This window comes from Stegodyphus dumicola, chromosome 11, assembly GCF_044657685.1.
Source record: "Stegodyphus dumicola isolate Sdum_Otavi_A_Nest chromosome 11, ASM4465768v1".
In the NCBI taxonomy this organism is placed as follows: domain Eukaryota; kingdom Metazoa; phylum Arthropoda; class Arachnida; order Araneae; family Eresidae; genus Stegodyphus; species Stegodyphus dumicola.
This window is the reverse complement of record NC_140778.1, coordinates 135,830,022-135,845,908: the sequence shown is the minus strand read 5'-3', so window position 1 is coordinate 135,845,908 and position 15,887 is coordinate 135,830,022. Positions and strand designations below refer to the sequence as shown.

At 37.1% G+C, this 15,887-nt stretch overlaps 1 protein-coding gene across 1 annotated transcript in view; it reads left to right on the top strand.

Annotated features, from left to right (window-relative positions):
- Positions 1 to 15,887, top strand: part of LOC118186143 (complement C2-like) — a 179,423-nt gene that overhangs the window by 125,359 nt on the left and 38,177 nt on the right. The window contains exon 11 of the mRNA XM_085827237.1: positions 9,300 to 9,419. Within this exon, the coding sequence (XP_085683363.1) occupies positions 9,300 to 9,419 (120 nt within the window). The remainder of the gene's footprint in view (positions 1 to 9,299; positions 9,420 to 15,887) is intronic.

Genomic DNA, 15,887 nt, shown 5'->3' with positions numbered 1-15,887 from the left:
ACGTCGACCTATTTTCACTTAAAAAAACTTCCCAAAACTGCACAAAAATGGCATTGCGCACACTCTTGACTTTATCCATGTACACATCGACCTATTTTCACTTAAAAAGTCAAAGAAAATTGACAAAAATCCAATTCTTACTCTTGTAAAAAGCGCCAAACAAATAAGTGGGCGATTCTGCACTTTAGCAGCGAAATTGTTTCGAAGTGCTTATTAGCTAAAATCCCCATTGGAATTTTCCGGAAAATGCTACATTACATATCTCATGATCTCTCATTTCTGTGAGACCAAATAATCTGTGATTCGAACTGTGTACTTCTCAGTTTATTGCTAAAGTCCTAGCTAGTAACCTTTATCGCCTTACCAAAATGTCGCCAAACTACCTGTTACCATATTCCAAAGATTAGCCGGTATTTATTGTTGAGTAATATTTGTGAACTGTCCACAGATGTGCTGAGTTTGCGTCCGAGTCGCAAATGTAAATTTCACTGCAATGGCTTGTGAAAGTCAATCCTGGCAGTTTTTCTTGACCTCCTGGCTTGATTTTGTAAATCCTGTGTAACATCAATGGCTGTACGGTATTAGTTGTTAAGTTACTATTAAGTTATTAATTATTAATCAGTTATTTAGTTAAAATTTACGGAGTCTTTTAGCATTACGGATATCTGCTGCCAGGGTTTTACTATAAACGTATGTGAGAGAGAAGAGTTTATTCCAAACATGTACAAAGCATCAGAAAATGTGTGCACCCTTGACCATTTCTTAAATATGTGAACAAAATTAGTGAGGGTCATTACTGCATGGTAATCAAATTTAATATTGGATGCATTGTAAACTTATTATGATTTCTTAATATGTTTTACAGAATAATGAATAATCTTGCATACACGCCCACACATAAAGATAAGATTGCAGAGTTAGAAGGAATTGAAATTATTTACTTATAATAATTTTTGGTTCGTGAATTTAAAAAATAATCAATTTAAAGAAAGTAGACATAAATCAAGAGAAAATGTGCCTTTCAGCGAAAGGCTAAGCCAAAAGCCACAAAATCAAAATGAGAGATAAATGCGTTTATATGTTGTAATTTTAAGACTCCAAACATAAAACATGATATGAGAGAAAAAACTGAAAAGTTACCGGGTCTGATGAAGAAGAATTAGACAATAAAGCTGTCTATACAGGGTGACATAAAGCAACTTCCCAGACATATAAACACTTATCGGATCTATCTGCTCAATCAACCAAAATATTGAAAGTATGTGATCGAGGTTGTGACATTTTAAAGCAATAGATCTCACACGGTTACGACCGGTGAAAATATTTTTAAATTTTACGATAGCAACCCCCGTTTCTTTCTTGCGCAAATTGATTAGCGCATTGAGAAACAATAAATGGCGCTGGCGTGATACACGTAGGACTAAAATTGCCGCCGTAACACACTTTCAAAGACGAACATTTTAAAGGGAACAGTGGCAACACGAGAGAGGACAGAGAAAAACATTTTATTGGAATTACAAGTTTTCAGTGTTTCGAGATGGAGTAATAACCAGCAATGTTCCAGTTTTGAGGCCATCGCGATCTTCCGACCTCACTCCTATGGATATCTGCTTCTGGAATTACCTGAAATCTAAGGTGTGCACATCATCATATTTATGATATTTGCCAGAATTTGAAGATGGCATAAAATATGAAGTTATACAGACTCTTCTTGCGATGTTACGTTCGTTATTGTTGTCAGTAAACTCCCGTATGCAATGCATTATAGTCTGCGAAGAGAGCACGTTGGAAACTTGTAATTCTAATGAAAGTTTGCACAGGAAAAAAGTGGATGTTGTCATTGGAAAATATCTAAATGTTTTTCACCATAACAGTTAACCGTGAAAGCTGTGTTGTTTTAAATCAAGGATGTCTAACTCGCGGCCCGCGGGGCGCATGCGGCCCACAACAAATATTTTTGCGGCCCGGCCAATATATCGGCAAATAATAATATATAATAATAAAATAACATATCGACGAAGAAAAAAATGAAATGTTTACTGCTAAGTAATTAACGATAATTTATTCAGTGTTGTTAGATTACTCACAGCGAGCTGACACACACACTACTTAAATTACAAATGCGTGTGAGTAGCTTGCGTTCAGCTACCTTCGGCTTTTGGGGGACACGTGCACTCAGAACTTGTACGCATCCCACGATAGCCGAATGTGGCCGAACTCATGGTCTCAGTTTTCCAATCATAGTTTTGTACGATATATTGGTGCATGCATGTGCATCCACTTTGCTTTATTATTAATTATTACTTAATTCATATTGTTACGGATTTCATAGTTATTTATTTAGTTAGTTTTTTTTTTTATTTAGAATTATAATTAGATTTGCTTCATGTTGCCTTAGCAACGCAGACGATTTTTGAAAAGACAGCTGCGTTGGAAGGTTAAAAATAGAACAGCGCGTGCATTTAATACCTAATAAATAAATATCTCGTAATTGCTGTTGCCATCCACAAAAATCCAGATATTTATACATGTTTCCAGTATATTCGAGAAATTAATCTTAAAGCTTATAAAAGCCGAGAACAAACAACTCATTTCAGTAGTAGCTGTAGTTCTAGCAAACTGTTTGTTTACTTAATGCTGTGATTGATTTGTAGCGATTTCGCTGTGAGATGGAATTAGTTTCTCTGTTTTGAATTGATTTTTGCTAAACGTTTGACATTTTGTGATATTGTTAGAATATTTCTGAAGAAATATTGCATGCGGCCCACCTAAAGTTATGCGGCCCGCCTAAAGTTAAATCTTGTTTGTTTGGCCCAAGTGTACCTATGAGTTTGACATCCCTGTTTTAAATCATCAGCACCTCGACCTCGTACCTTAAAATAACGCTATCTGAAATTTTTTCGACTGGTTGAGCGGGTAGGCCGCTAGACCCGGCCTTTATTTTGACAGCCGTTGGTCGTAGACTAGTAATCACACCCAAACTATTCCCCCAATTATGGTTAACCCTGGGAAATTAACTCACGAGGCTTTTCTAAAAGAATTATCTTTGAAAACGGAGGCTAAGTTCTTAGGAAAAGTGAACGGTGAACTTCTGAAAGTTCTACCCAGGACAGCCGACGATCATCGGATGCTTACGGCATTATTTCTGGAAAAGAAAGTGGAGCATTATATTATAAGTGCAAATTACGCTAGACCCATAAAAGTGGTTATTAGGGGTTTATCCATAACCACAAATACAGATGATATTGCCGGCGCCCTTACGGCCAAAGGATTTGGAATTAGCAAAGTAACCCAGCTCACACGACGACGAACTAAAGCCCCAATGCCTCTTTTTTTGGTGCAGGTTATTAAAAATGAAATTGCAGAGGAAATTTATAATGTCAGTGATTTATTATTTTTCGCGGTCACGGTGGAAAAATACATCTCAAAAAACCAGGTGCCACAATGTTATAATTGTCAAAAATGGCACCACTCATCAGATAATTGTCATTTTGCTCCACGTTGTGTGAAATGTTCAGAAGAGCATAAAACGATGGACTGCCCAATGAAAGGAAAAATGGAGGAACCGAAATGTGCCAACTGCCTAAAAAACCACGTGGCTTCCTACCGTGGCTGCGAAAAGTTTCCCAAAAATAAAATCAATCCCCCAAAAAAGGATAATATGGTAAAAAAATGAATCTCTTTTGCAGACATGCTGAAAAACCAGGCGAATTTATTCGCAGAAAATCCGGCTATGCCAGTCCTTAAATCGGCTTCTGCTGCACATAGTAAAAACAGTGAAAGCATTAAGTTAACTGATCTTAGTAATGCATTAAAAAATTTAAACATGTCTAATGTAAACAAATGTGGTGAAAATGTCTCAATTGATAATCAAGAGAAGCCACAAGGCTCCGAGTTTTTGAGTTTCATGAAAAATATTTCCGAATTTAATAGCATTTTAGGAATTAACAATATAAGATTAATAAATAATGTGTTTAAAACTTATTTACCAAAGTTAAAAGAATTAAGTGACCCTGTTGATAAATTATTTATGTTCTATGAAATAGTAAATGAAATTAACAACAATGTATCAGCAAAACCATAATATGCATTTAACTTGTGTTACCTGGAACGCAAATGGATTGCTCCCAAAAGCTTACGAGCTTAAGGAGTTTTTACATGAAGTTTCCCCTGATATTGTATTCCTACAAGAACACATGCTTGGCCCCCAAAACTACTTCAGAGCTTGCAACTACGTGACGCATCGCTGGGACAGACCTACAGAAGGCAGATATGCTCCAAGAGGCAACGCAAGAGGAGGGCTGCTTATTCTAATCAAGCGCTCCATCCCTCATCATGCTATAACATTACCACAGCTTTTAGCAGTTGAAGCCCTAGCTATTACACTCACGCCAAACACTTCACGACCAATCACAGTCATCTCCACCTATTTCCCAATACACTCACCTACAAATTCTGTCAAGACAGATTTGCAAACCTTATTAAACACAAACAATCGGGTCATCATAGGTGGAGATTTTAATGCACACCACCGCGAGTGGAACTGCTGGGATTTTAACCAACACGGAAAAGTCATTCACACCATTGCCCAAGCGGCCAATATTCACCTCGCAGTTCCGGAAAAACCAACACACTATGGGATAGGTAGACCGTCAGTCATGGATTTCTTTATCTTAAAAAATATCAATCCACCCAGTTATGTAGAAAGTCTGACGGAATTATCATCAGACCATAACCCGGTAATGATGGAAATTACTACCGACTCCTATAGTACACCACACAAACGAGCCCTTATTACAAACTGGGCAGGATATGCCAAAGCTCTCAACAACACGCAGTACCCTACCCACACGATATAGACGAGGGATGAATTAGACGCTTTCACGGAAGAGTTCACTGATGAACTACATGATGCTTTGCTGAAGAACAGTAAAACTGTGAGAGAAGATAAACGGTACAAGAATAAGATACTTAGAGAAATGATCAGACGAAGGAACCACATCCGTAAGCAGTGGCAGAAATTCAGATGCCCTACGGACAAAACACTCTTAAATCAACTGAACCAGCAAGTCAGGACTCTACTCAAAAAACATGCACAACTTGACTGGGCCAAACATTTGGAATCACTTTCCACGGATGATAATTCTCTGTGGAACGCTGTTTCTAAATTCAAAAGACGCAACACTAATATTCCGCCCATTAACGGCCCCAACGGGATCGCTTACACTGATTTTGAGAAAGCTGAGTCTATTGCAGATCACTACGCTTCTCAATTTCGCACTCACAACATATCTAACCCCCAAACAGAACTCACAGTCGCATCACTCATCACACAATTCCAAACAAAACCACACACAAACAACACTCCCTTAATCATGCCATCAGAGGTTATTAGGTATATCGAGAAGAGGAAAAATCGAAAAAGCCCTGGACTTGATAAAATTAGTAATAAAATGCTCAAAGAAATGGGAGTTAAAATGATATGCAAATTTACTACTGCTTGATATAAAATTATATAAAATTACTAAAAACTACTGAATGCCATACTCCGCCTCCAGTATTTTCCGACCAACTGGAAAACAGCTATCATATCGCCAATCTTAAAACCAGGAAAAGATCCTACCCTGGCTACTTCATACAGACCGATCAGCTTACTATCAACACTCAGCAAAATTGCAGAAGCAGTTATCCTAAAAAGAATAGAAGACTTCTTAACAGACAACAACGTTCTTATACCACAGCAATATGGATTTAGAAGGAAGCACTCTACGACGCACCAACTCTACAGAGTCACTGAGATGATCGCTGACGGCTTCCAGAGGAGGCAAATCACAGGAGCTCTCTTTCTCGATATTTCGAAAGCCTTTGACTGTGTATGGTTACAGGGCCTCACTTACAAATTACTCACTCTGGGATTCCCAGACTACATCATAAACATCATCAATTCCTATCTTTACGATAGACACTTTGTCGTTCGATATAACAATACGCACTCCACACGGAAAGTAACTCTAGCGGGTTTACCTCAAGGAAGTTTACTTTCGCCCACATTATTTTCAATTTATACGAACGACATCCCACACCACCCCAACACTACACTCGCACTTTATGCAGACGATACTGCGATCCTGTACCAAGATGCGTCCATGGCCGCAGTCGTACATACACTACAAGAACACATCCATGCATTAGAGTCCTGGATGATAAAATGGAAAATTAAAACAAACGTGGAAAAATCTGAAGCAGTTTTCTTTACAAAAAAAAAGAATCATCGATCTGAACATCACTCTTCAGATGTATGAAGTCACCATCCCCTGGGCCAAGCAAGTCAAATACCTTGGTGTCATTTTGGACCAAAAACTCACATGGGCCCCACACATCACACATATCCTGAATAAGTTTCGGGGAACTAAAGCATTACTCAACCCCCTAATTGCCCGAAACTCTGTTTTATCTATTCATAACAAACTTCATGTATTCAGATCCATGCTGCGACCAATTATTACTTACGCCTGTCCCGTCTGGGGTTATGTTTGTAAAACGCATATGCAAAAAATCCAACAATGCCAAAATATTACCCTAAGAAGAATTACTAACAGTCCCTGGTATTTCAGAAACGAAGCCATACACAATGAATTGAATATTGACAGCATAAGTATCTGTATTGCCAAAATTGCAAAAAAATTTTTTAACAATATCGAAAAAGTCAACAATAGCTCCATCCCCAGATTGACCTATGACTACACAATTGAGGAAAACAAAAAGAGACCAGGAGCTGTCCTCCGGCATTTATTATAGTTTGTCAACCAAATTTTAATTTAACTTCGCACACTTTTTTCAATTTATATCTTTTCACTAGTACGACCGTAAACAATAGTTATTTAGGCCACAGACTATCTCAGAACATGGTCCTTTCACTTTATTGCATTCTGCATAATTTTAGCCTTATATTTTTATTATAATTAGTTTTGTATCTCTGATATCTTATTCACAGTGCTGACATTAAAGCATACCCCCAATAAGTATCAACTTTAGCTCAGCCCAGCCCCCCAACCAATGCCTGACAAACAAGATTGTGCACTTTCTTTTCAGACCAATCATTGGCGCACGTGACCAGTAGCTCCTCCCTCCACCTCTTCGACCATCCCTATGCCACTCCATCGACATTTGAGTGTCGGACATCGTAGAAGCAGCAACACTTAGGCCTTGCTCCCCTGACATGAACGCGACTAACTGCCCGTAGCGTTTATGCGAAAGGCTCATTCAACGAACATCACGCCATACTGCTTATCATGAGGAATTCTCCTCGCCCCAGTATTTATGCCATGATATGCCAGAAAAAGATATGCAACTAAAACGGGATATACACAGGATACGGCTTTCCAGCCGAGGAGCCTGATGAAGTGCCCAGCACCTGAGCCTTCAAACACTGTTTTAAATAATGCAAAGTTTCATGTTTCGCATTCTTAAATTTAACTCTTTCCGGCACGCTACCTTTTAAAGTCGGAGTTTTGATTTAAAAAAAAAAAAAAAAAAGGTAGGCAGTCTAATTAGGCCTAGAGGAGTACATAAGTAAAATTTTGTGAAGATAGCACTTATCGTTTTAAATCTGTGGGTGTGCCCAAAGTGGAACACTGATTGAATAGAGCTTCGAAAAGAGTGTTGAAACGAGCATTGTTGTCAATGAACTGATCGATGAGATGCGGAGAAACAAAGAATACAGACTCTCAGTTGTCCTAGACGATCGGTGAGCCCGGTCTGGGCACACCTAGGGTTCGCCGTTTGATTTTAGGCAAGATTTCAAGGTAAAAATTTAAAACTAATATAGAATAAGGAGATTAGCATACAGCCACAAAAATAACATAGAAATTTCTTTTCAAACAAATTTTTTGTACCCTAAAAAAATCTGGAAGATTTCTTTGAAAAATGAGGGTCTTAAAAAACTAAACATGGCTAAAATATATGGACTGGTTTGGGTTGAGCTGCCATCTACTATAAATAAAGAAGGTTCAGAGTAACTTATAGTAAGCTATAAATCCTTTTTTATTCAATTTTTCTGCGCGTACAGAAGGAAACTTTTAGGTGTGTCCAGACCGGACACACTGCGCCGCAAAGGGTTAAAGAAATCAATGTATGAAATCTACGTTTTTACACATTCCTTCAGTCCCTATAGTTAATGTTTAGTAAAACTGTGGGCTCGTTAAGGAGCGTACAAATATTAAAAAACAAAATATTTGCATTTGTACATCACAGAAATATATTATCGTTTAGAAAAGGTGATTTTCAACAATATATATATATATATATATATTCAAAAAATGGAGATCTTATTCACAGAATCTTGTAGAATTCGTGTTCTAGAAAATAATATGTACCAGTGTACTTCAGAAGTGATACCAAGCTAATTCGTAATATGATTTGCACTAATTAAAAATAGAAAAATATTCATACCAAACGATGACTCTAAAGTCTAAAACTTCATGAGAATAATTAATAACGCATTTTTAGACTGAAACGTATAAATTATTTGTACGAAAACGTTTTCGGCATACCAAATATAATAAAAGTGTAAACAAAGAACTAATAAATCCCAAAAGAATATCATTAAAGTGGCATTTAAGGAGGGGGAGAATCAACTTCGATTTTTCTAATTTATTTACTAACTCAGCTCCTCAATGCAAATTGACAAGTGCAAAATGCTTCTAAATATAAGAATAGAAACCTAAAAAATGTATAAAAAGTTAGATTTCGTAATATTTCCGCTAATAAAATAGATTACAGGGAATTAATTCCTATCTGTGGTACTATGAAAGATTTTAAGAGCTTTAATTAAATGGCTTTATTTTAGCTTGACGACTTTAGTGACGTTCCGCAATATTTAAAATTATCCAACGAAGACTATAAAGACAGCCAGACACTTATCATCTCGTCTTACTTTCTGAATATTCTTTTTACAAATCAGAGTGAAATTTTAAGATAAACGTATTTCAAATAGAATCAAAGCATGTCAATGTAAAATTTAAAATCTGGGAATAAAGCGCAATGTTATTTTAGCTTACATTTCAAAGGAATCTTCTCCAGGAATTAAAATAACTCTCTTCGATATTTTTGCATAATTCCCTTAGATATTGTTTACACTTTCTATGCTTTTTTATTGAATTTCGAAACTGTTTTTAAGTGTTTAAATTATTTCTAATTTGATCGCAACGCGTCTTTCTAAAGCTGTGTTGCGTAACTCAATGTAGGTTTCTTCGCAGTGTCTCAGTTTCTTAATCCGTAATATTTATGTCTTTTTGTAGGTAGTGGAAGAACAACACTTGCTGCTTCCTTAGAAAACATAAGAAAAAACTTCCTTCATCTGACTGAACAGGCTTTTGGTAGGAGAGGACAGAAATTTATTATTTTCATTCTTACAGACGGTGAGTAACGGACCGTAAGAGTTAAGCAAAACATTAAGCAGTTTAGATATAGCATTTTGATTATACTAACTATAATTTGTATTAATACTTACATATTTTGTATTTCTGTTTTTATCTATTTTCTGAAAAAAAAAAAAATCAGAGCTGCGTTTCTTATAATTTTTTTGATACTAGCGGGCCAGCTGAGCGGGCTGAAGCCCATTACTTCAGGGGATGGATGCCTTCGTGGTATTCGAAAGTTAGACCTAACTACCAGTGTACAGCGATTTTACATTTGCTGCGCCCGCTTTGTTAACGTATGCATGCAGAAGATACTGCATGCGGAAAACCACGAAAACACACATGCAGCCAGCCCGCTCGCCGGGATTAGAAAGTTGGACCGAACTACCAGTGTTCAGCGATTTTACCGCTCAGCTGCTTGTACGAAGTGTAATCGCGAAAATTTTCGGGTGTGTTATTCCAACAGTATACTCGTTGTTAAAATTCCTTTATTTAAATTCTTTTTGGTAAACTCCAACTGCTGTCTATATATTTTATACTTAACATCTCTTTTGTAATTATGTTTCATAACAGTAAATATATACTGGCATTTAAATGCCTTTAAAATAGTAGAAAACATTTAAAAGCATTATGTTACAATTTTTTCATGCTCGGAAGTAATACTTTTAACTGCGAGCAAACCTTTGATCTTAGTCGTAACTGTAACTGCTTTCGGCGGCGTTTGTTTACATTTTTCAAGCGTGGGTTTTCGAGCTGATCAGTTTTCGTCAGTTATCTTTGTTTACCTTCTAAAAATGTTCTTCGAAGGGTCTTCTAAGACTCTTGATAATATTTTAGTCGTGAATTTGTTCTATTTTGATTATACTGGTAATTTTTTTTTTTTTTTTTACTTATGCTATCATAATGCATACTATTAGCAAGTAGTATCATAAACCCAAAGCATCAGCGGTTCTAAAATAAAACTCGTGCATGTGTGAAGAATATTCATGGCAGATGGTCATTTGTAGATGCTGTTACCGCAGAAAAAATTGCTGACACTTAAAATTTAGCGGATATGACAAATGATAAAAGTCCAGCGTGAAAATCAATTGTGAATACAACTGCGAGTGTAAAGGCAGCTGAGTTGAAAACAACTTTTCAATCTACATCAAATTCTAATCAAAATTTGATTGAAAAGTGTTCCTATATTTTAATGAACAGCGAAATGTTTGTTGCATAATGCTACAACAGTTCTTCAGATGTAATATGAAAGGGAATGTTTGGCTATTGAACTCGTTTGCAAATTGTGTAAGAAGGTGTTAATTTTAAAAAATCAAAAATTGTAAAACCAAAACTTGCAGATTATAAAATTGCTGGTAAATAACAGAATGTTAAATAATAATATGTGCAATGCTATGGAAATTCTAAGAACAGATAACAATTATCAAAATATTTTGAATAATTAGGCAACGACCACAGGAAGTGTCATTTTTACTTCCGTGTGTAATGTAGTGGTGTAGCGTATTCAGATACGGCAAAGCACTCGAGTGCAATCTGCCTAAGGGGAGGGATGCCTTCTTGTCGGCTTTTTGAAGGAAAGTGGCATGGGGAAAATAACAAAAACACCCATGCAGCCACCCCATTCACTGGGATTCGAATGTTGGGTGTTTGTAAAAGACGCAACTTTGTGGAACAAACTCATTTGCTCATTACAGTCCTATCCCTCGAGTATATCAAATATCATGTGAATCATGCCCATGTCTTGCATCTGCTGCACACCTTGTTCCATCATTGTGTGGATATAGCTCATATTGTGTCAATAGTGTTGTATGTGTCCAATATCCCCTGTATATACATTTGAAAATATATATGTACATACATATAAACCAAATTAGTTAGTCGCCTGTTTTTATCGCATTCAAAATAAATAAATAACAGAAAATAATTTTTAAAATCTACCGAGTAAGTATTGCAGATGGGTGGGCTGCACCCACTCAATTCTTTGCTGGTGTCTAAAATAGTTTCTGTGTGAAATTTGTGGAAATATTTTGTATTTAAATCAAAAACAGAAAAATAATTTTAAATCTATGATTAAAATTGTTTTTCTCACTTTCATTATTATTAACACGAAACCGAAGGGACTGAAGAATTTTTTCGTGTTAAAGGATATTGAAAAAAAAAAAAAAAAAAAACATATTTTCAACAAAATTAAGTTTATTAGAGTACATTTTATTTGCACAGATATGCATATAGGCATGTATTTAATAAAAAATCAATGAAACAAAATCATCCACAAGAACTGCATTATTCATTTCGTTTTCTTTGTCGGAATCTGCATCAATGATATTTTTTTAGCTTTGAACAAACTCCAAAATATCCTTGTGTCCAATTATTTGGGGCTGTACACACATTATCATCAACTACTGCAACTGTTGTTCTTTGGATAACACAGTAGGGCAGCACACAGAAACTTTTCCAAACGTTTCATAAAATGTCAGTCGTGTGAACCCGTAAAATATTTTACTGTACCTATGTCTATAAAAGACACAACTTTGGGAAAGACATTACAGGCCTATCCCTTGAGTATATTAAATATCATGCAAAACAAAATATTTTATATGAATGAAATCAGTTATTGCGTCAACAGTTCAAAGAAAAACAGAAAATAATTTTTAAAATCTACCGAGTAAGTACGCCAGATGGGCGAGCTACAATCCGTATTTATCTGAAAAGAAATAATAATAATAATAATAATTTCTTAGTTATAAGTTTATATTAAACACAAAAACTTGAACAGAAAAAAAAAAATGTAAACAGAAAAAATTGGTGGGCTTTTGACGGCATAAACTGCCTGACACCTGGGGTCTCCTCTGCAACCTATCGACCAGGGGGTTATTTTTTCTCCCAGGTATCAGCCCCTTCCCTGGTCTGCTGTTACAGAATCATAGACAAAATTGCATCACTATATATAAATATGTATATATATATATATATATATATATTGATGCAATTGTATATACATATATACACACACGCACAATTAAGATATATATATATTTGTATGTGTTTACAAAAATGCAAGCAATGAATAAGAAAAATTATTTACAAAAATTTACATGTTCTATGTACACCTGAAAAGAAAAACATTTTAATTTGAATGAAATCATTTCTATATACACCTGAAAAAAAGTATTTACAAGTTCTATGTACATCTGAAAAGAAATGTATAAAAACATTTTAATTTGAATCAAATCATTTCTATATACACCTGAAAAAGAAATATTTTTATGTGATTGAAATCAGTTCCATAAATACCTAAAAAAGAAAAATACATAAAATGTTTTAAAATTAATGAACGCAATTGTATGTAGACCTGAAAAGGAAAATTTATAAAAAATATTTACAACATTGAAAAAATAATACAGCTTCCGATTGCCTAACTACTACAAATTCCACTTTGTAACAATAGACATAAAAGCCGACTAATGCATAATTCTCAAACTGTTTCAGCTTCATCTTGACTTGCTTCAATTTATCCCAGTCATCCAAAAACCTCAAATCTTTTTCATTTTTGCTTTGGCTTGATTAACTTCATTTAGTGTTGCAAAAATCTCACTGTTTCAATGTCTCGAGTAACTTTTTTACTGCAGAACCTCCCTGTAAACAATATTTCTTGTGAATACTTTAGAACATGCGGGCATCAAACGGCCTTGCTTCTTGGTGTCTTTCACTAAAACACGAACATTCCTCATAGACGAACATCTTGAAAAAGCTACGTAAAGCATTCCATGACTGAAAACTGGTTGCGGTAAATAAATCCCAACTTTCTTAAGTGTCTGTCCCTGTGACTTATTAATAGTCATACAAAATGCAAGCCTGATGGGAAACTGTCTTCGCTTGAGCTGAAAGGGGAGGTTTGAATCTGATGGTGAAAGTTCAACACGTGGAATGAAAACTCTCGATCCAGCATTCTGTCCAGAGATGACTTCACAATCTAAAACGTTTGGCATAATTCTCTTCACAATGAGCCTTGTTCCGTTGCAGAGTCCAACCGATGGATGTAGATTTCGTAGAAGCATAACTATAACTCCAACTTTCAAATTCAGACGATGAGGTGGCATTCCAGAAGGCGTCAGGCTGTGGATGAAATCCAGCTGATACGTTTCTTGTTCTTCTTCGTCATCGCAAATAACCGAGTCTGCACTGTAGTGCGTGAAAACTTGACCTGGAAACGTGGAAAGAATTTCTTCATTAAGCTTCAGAGCTTCCTCGTTCTTTGGACATAAAATCGCTTTACTGGCCAAGTCTTGTAAGTCGAATTCATTACCGCAGCCAAACATTTCTTCTACTATCGATCTGTTGACCACACACAAAGATGGAATTTCGATAATGTCTTCGTCCAAGCCACTGTCATTTTTAAGACGACCGTCTCCCAACTGCAGAAGCCATTCTGAAAATTCTTGTTCTTCCGGATTCAATCGCATATTGGTGGAAAGCGTGCATTGTTTGAAATGTGGCCGCAAAAAGGAGTTCCTGAGGCAGCTCTCGATCGCAGAAGTTCGGTTTCCATGTGCGACAACAGGTAATGTTTGTCTCCAGTCACCTCCTAAAACTAAGGTTTTACCGCCAAAAGGAACATCCAGTCCGGTCAAGTCTCTCAGCAATCTGTCGACAGCTTCCAAAGCGTAATGAGGCGTCATGGTGCATTCATCCCATATGAAAAGTTTCGCAGTCTTCAAGTACCTTCCTTCAGCGCTATCTTGTCTCACACGGCACGAAGAATTTTCCAGAAGTGGAACGGGCAACTTGAAAGTAGAGTGTACAGTTCTTCCACCGGTCAACAGCACAGCAGCAATGCCTGTCCACGTAACGGGAATGGCAACGTGGCCCATTCCTCGAACAGCATGAAGGATCGTCCTAAAAAGGAAAGTTTTTCCAGCTCCGGCAAACGCATTAACACAAAATGTCTTCGGTGTGTTAGGATTCTCATCTCGTACAGCTTCCAAAACCAAGTCGTAAACTAATTTCTGTTCAGGATTCAACATCCCGTTCAACACTTCGGCTTGTTCGTTTTCATACTGGACATCGAACTGCGGGACTTCGAGAGAAACAGCATCAGTCAATGTTGGTTGCGGGAGACCAAGAGAACATAGCGAAACATTGTGCACTTCTAACTGGTCTTCTATACTTCTCAGTGCAAGGCTGAAACTGTCTTCTAAGGAGTAAGATCTCGCAAAATCTTCAGAAAGGGACTCTTTGAATTCATTCCACAAAGCGACGGGTTCCGCAGGGTTGCAGAAAACACAGATGAAGCAAAAAAGCTGTCTTAGCTGCGGTGGCATTTGAAAAGCTGATGCTTCTGCCAGAGTATTTTTCCATTCTTCGTCGTCTTGCAGCAGATGCCTTGCACGGCAGGCTTCCTTGAACGTTGAATACTCCACACCTTCGTAAGTTCTTAAGTCGGCAAAACTCTTCGCTCCTTTAACGTGACACAGCAGCAACCTCAGATGGAAACGCTCAACATCTTTCGGGCCAACAGAATACATTCTTGAAATGATGTAATCTCCAAGTCTAACTCGTGTCTGCCAGGCATGATTCCTCCAGGTGAAATGTTTAGGAATTTCGGCATACAGGTAACCATTCGCTTCGGGAACTGTCCTGTTCAGTTCAAACCATCCGGTGAGCATGGTATTTTTCTCGGCAGCTCTCTGGAAAGCATTCCTTTCTTCGGATTCGGCAAAATAGACGGGCTGCAGGTTTTCCAAATGAACCGGTAGTCGTATGATGGAGTGCGACTTAGAATGCATTCTTTTTTCAAACAGCCTCCACGCTGCTTCAGGGGCAGACACGTATCTTGCATTTAAGAAGCATTTGATCTCGTCCCACATTAAAGTTCTATCTCCAGATTCTTCCAGAACAACTTTAGCTGCATCATGACCCTTGTACACGTATTTGAACAAATACTTCACCGATTTTATGGAGCTGCATACTTCAACGTTTATGTGGGCGTTGTACTTTTTCGATAAATACGGATTGTAAGGAACGACCCATCTGTTATCGATGGCATGACCCTTGATCACGATAAAGTTTCCATCGTCCCTTCTTCTGTAGAGTGGGTAGCCATTCACGTTCTCTTTAATTTCTGCCTGAAACGGTTTCGGAAATCCTTTCGAACATACACCATCACTCATGCAGGGAGAGTTTCTATTCAGTTCACCGCAGGGTCCGTGAATCATCGATGACTTCACAATGTTGTGTAGCTCCGGATGTCGAGTCGAGTCGATGCACTCTGCATCTCTTATTTTGTCTTCTTCCGCTAAAAACAACAAAAGGTGCATATGAGGCAATCCTCTCTTCTGAAATTCGATGACGTGTATATCTGCAATGGTCGCACCTAAGATGTGATTCTTTGTCAAATCTTGCATCAAAGCCGTTTTCTTCAGGTCAAATACCCTCGAAACGATGTCCGGGCGATCGTGAGCCTTCTGT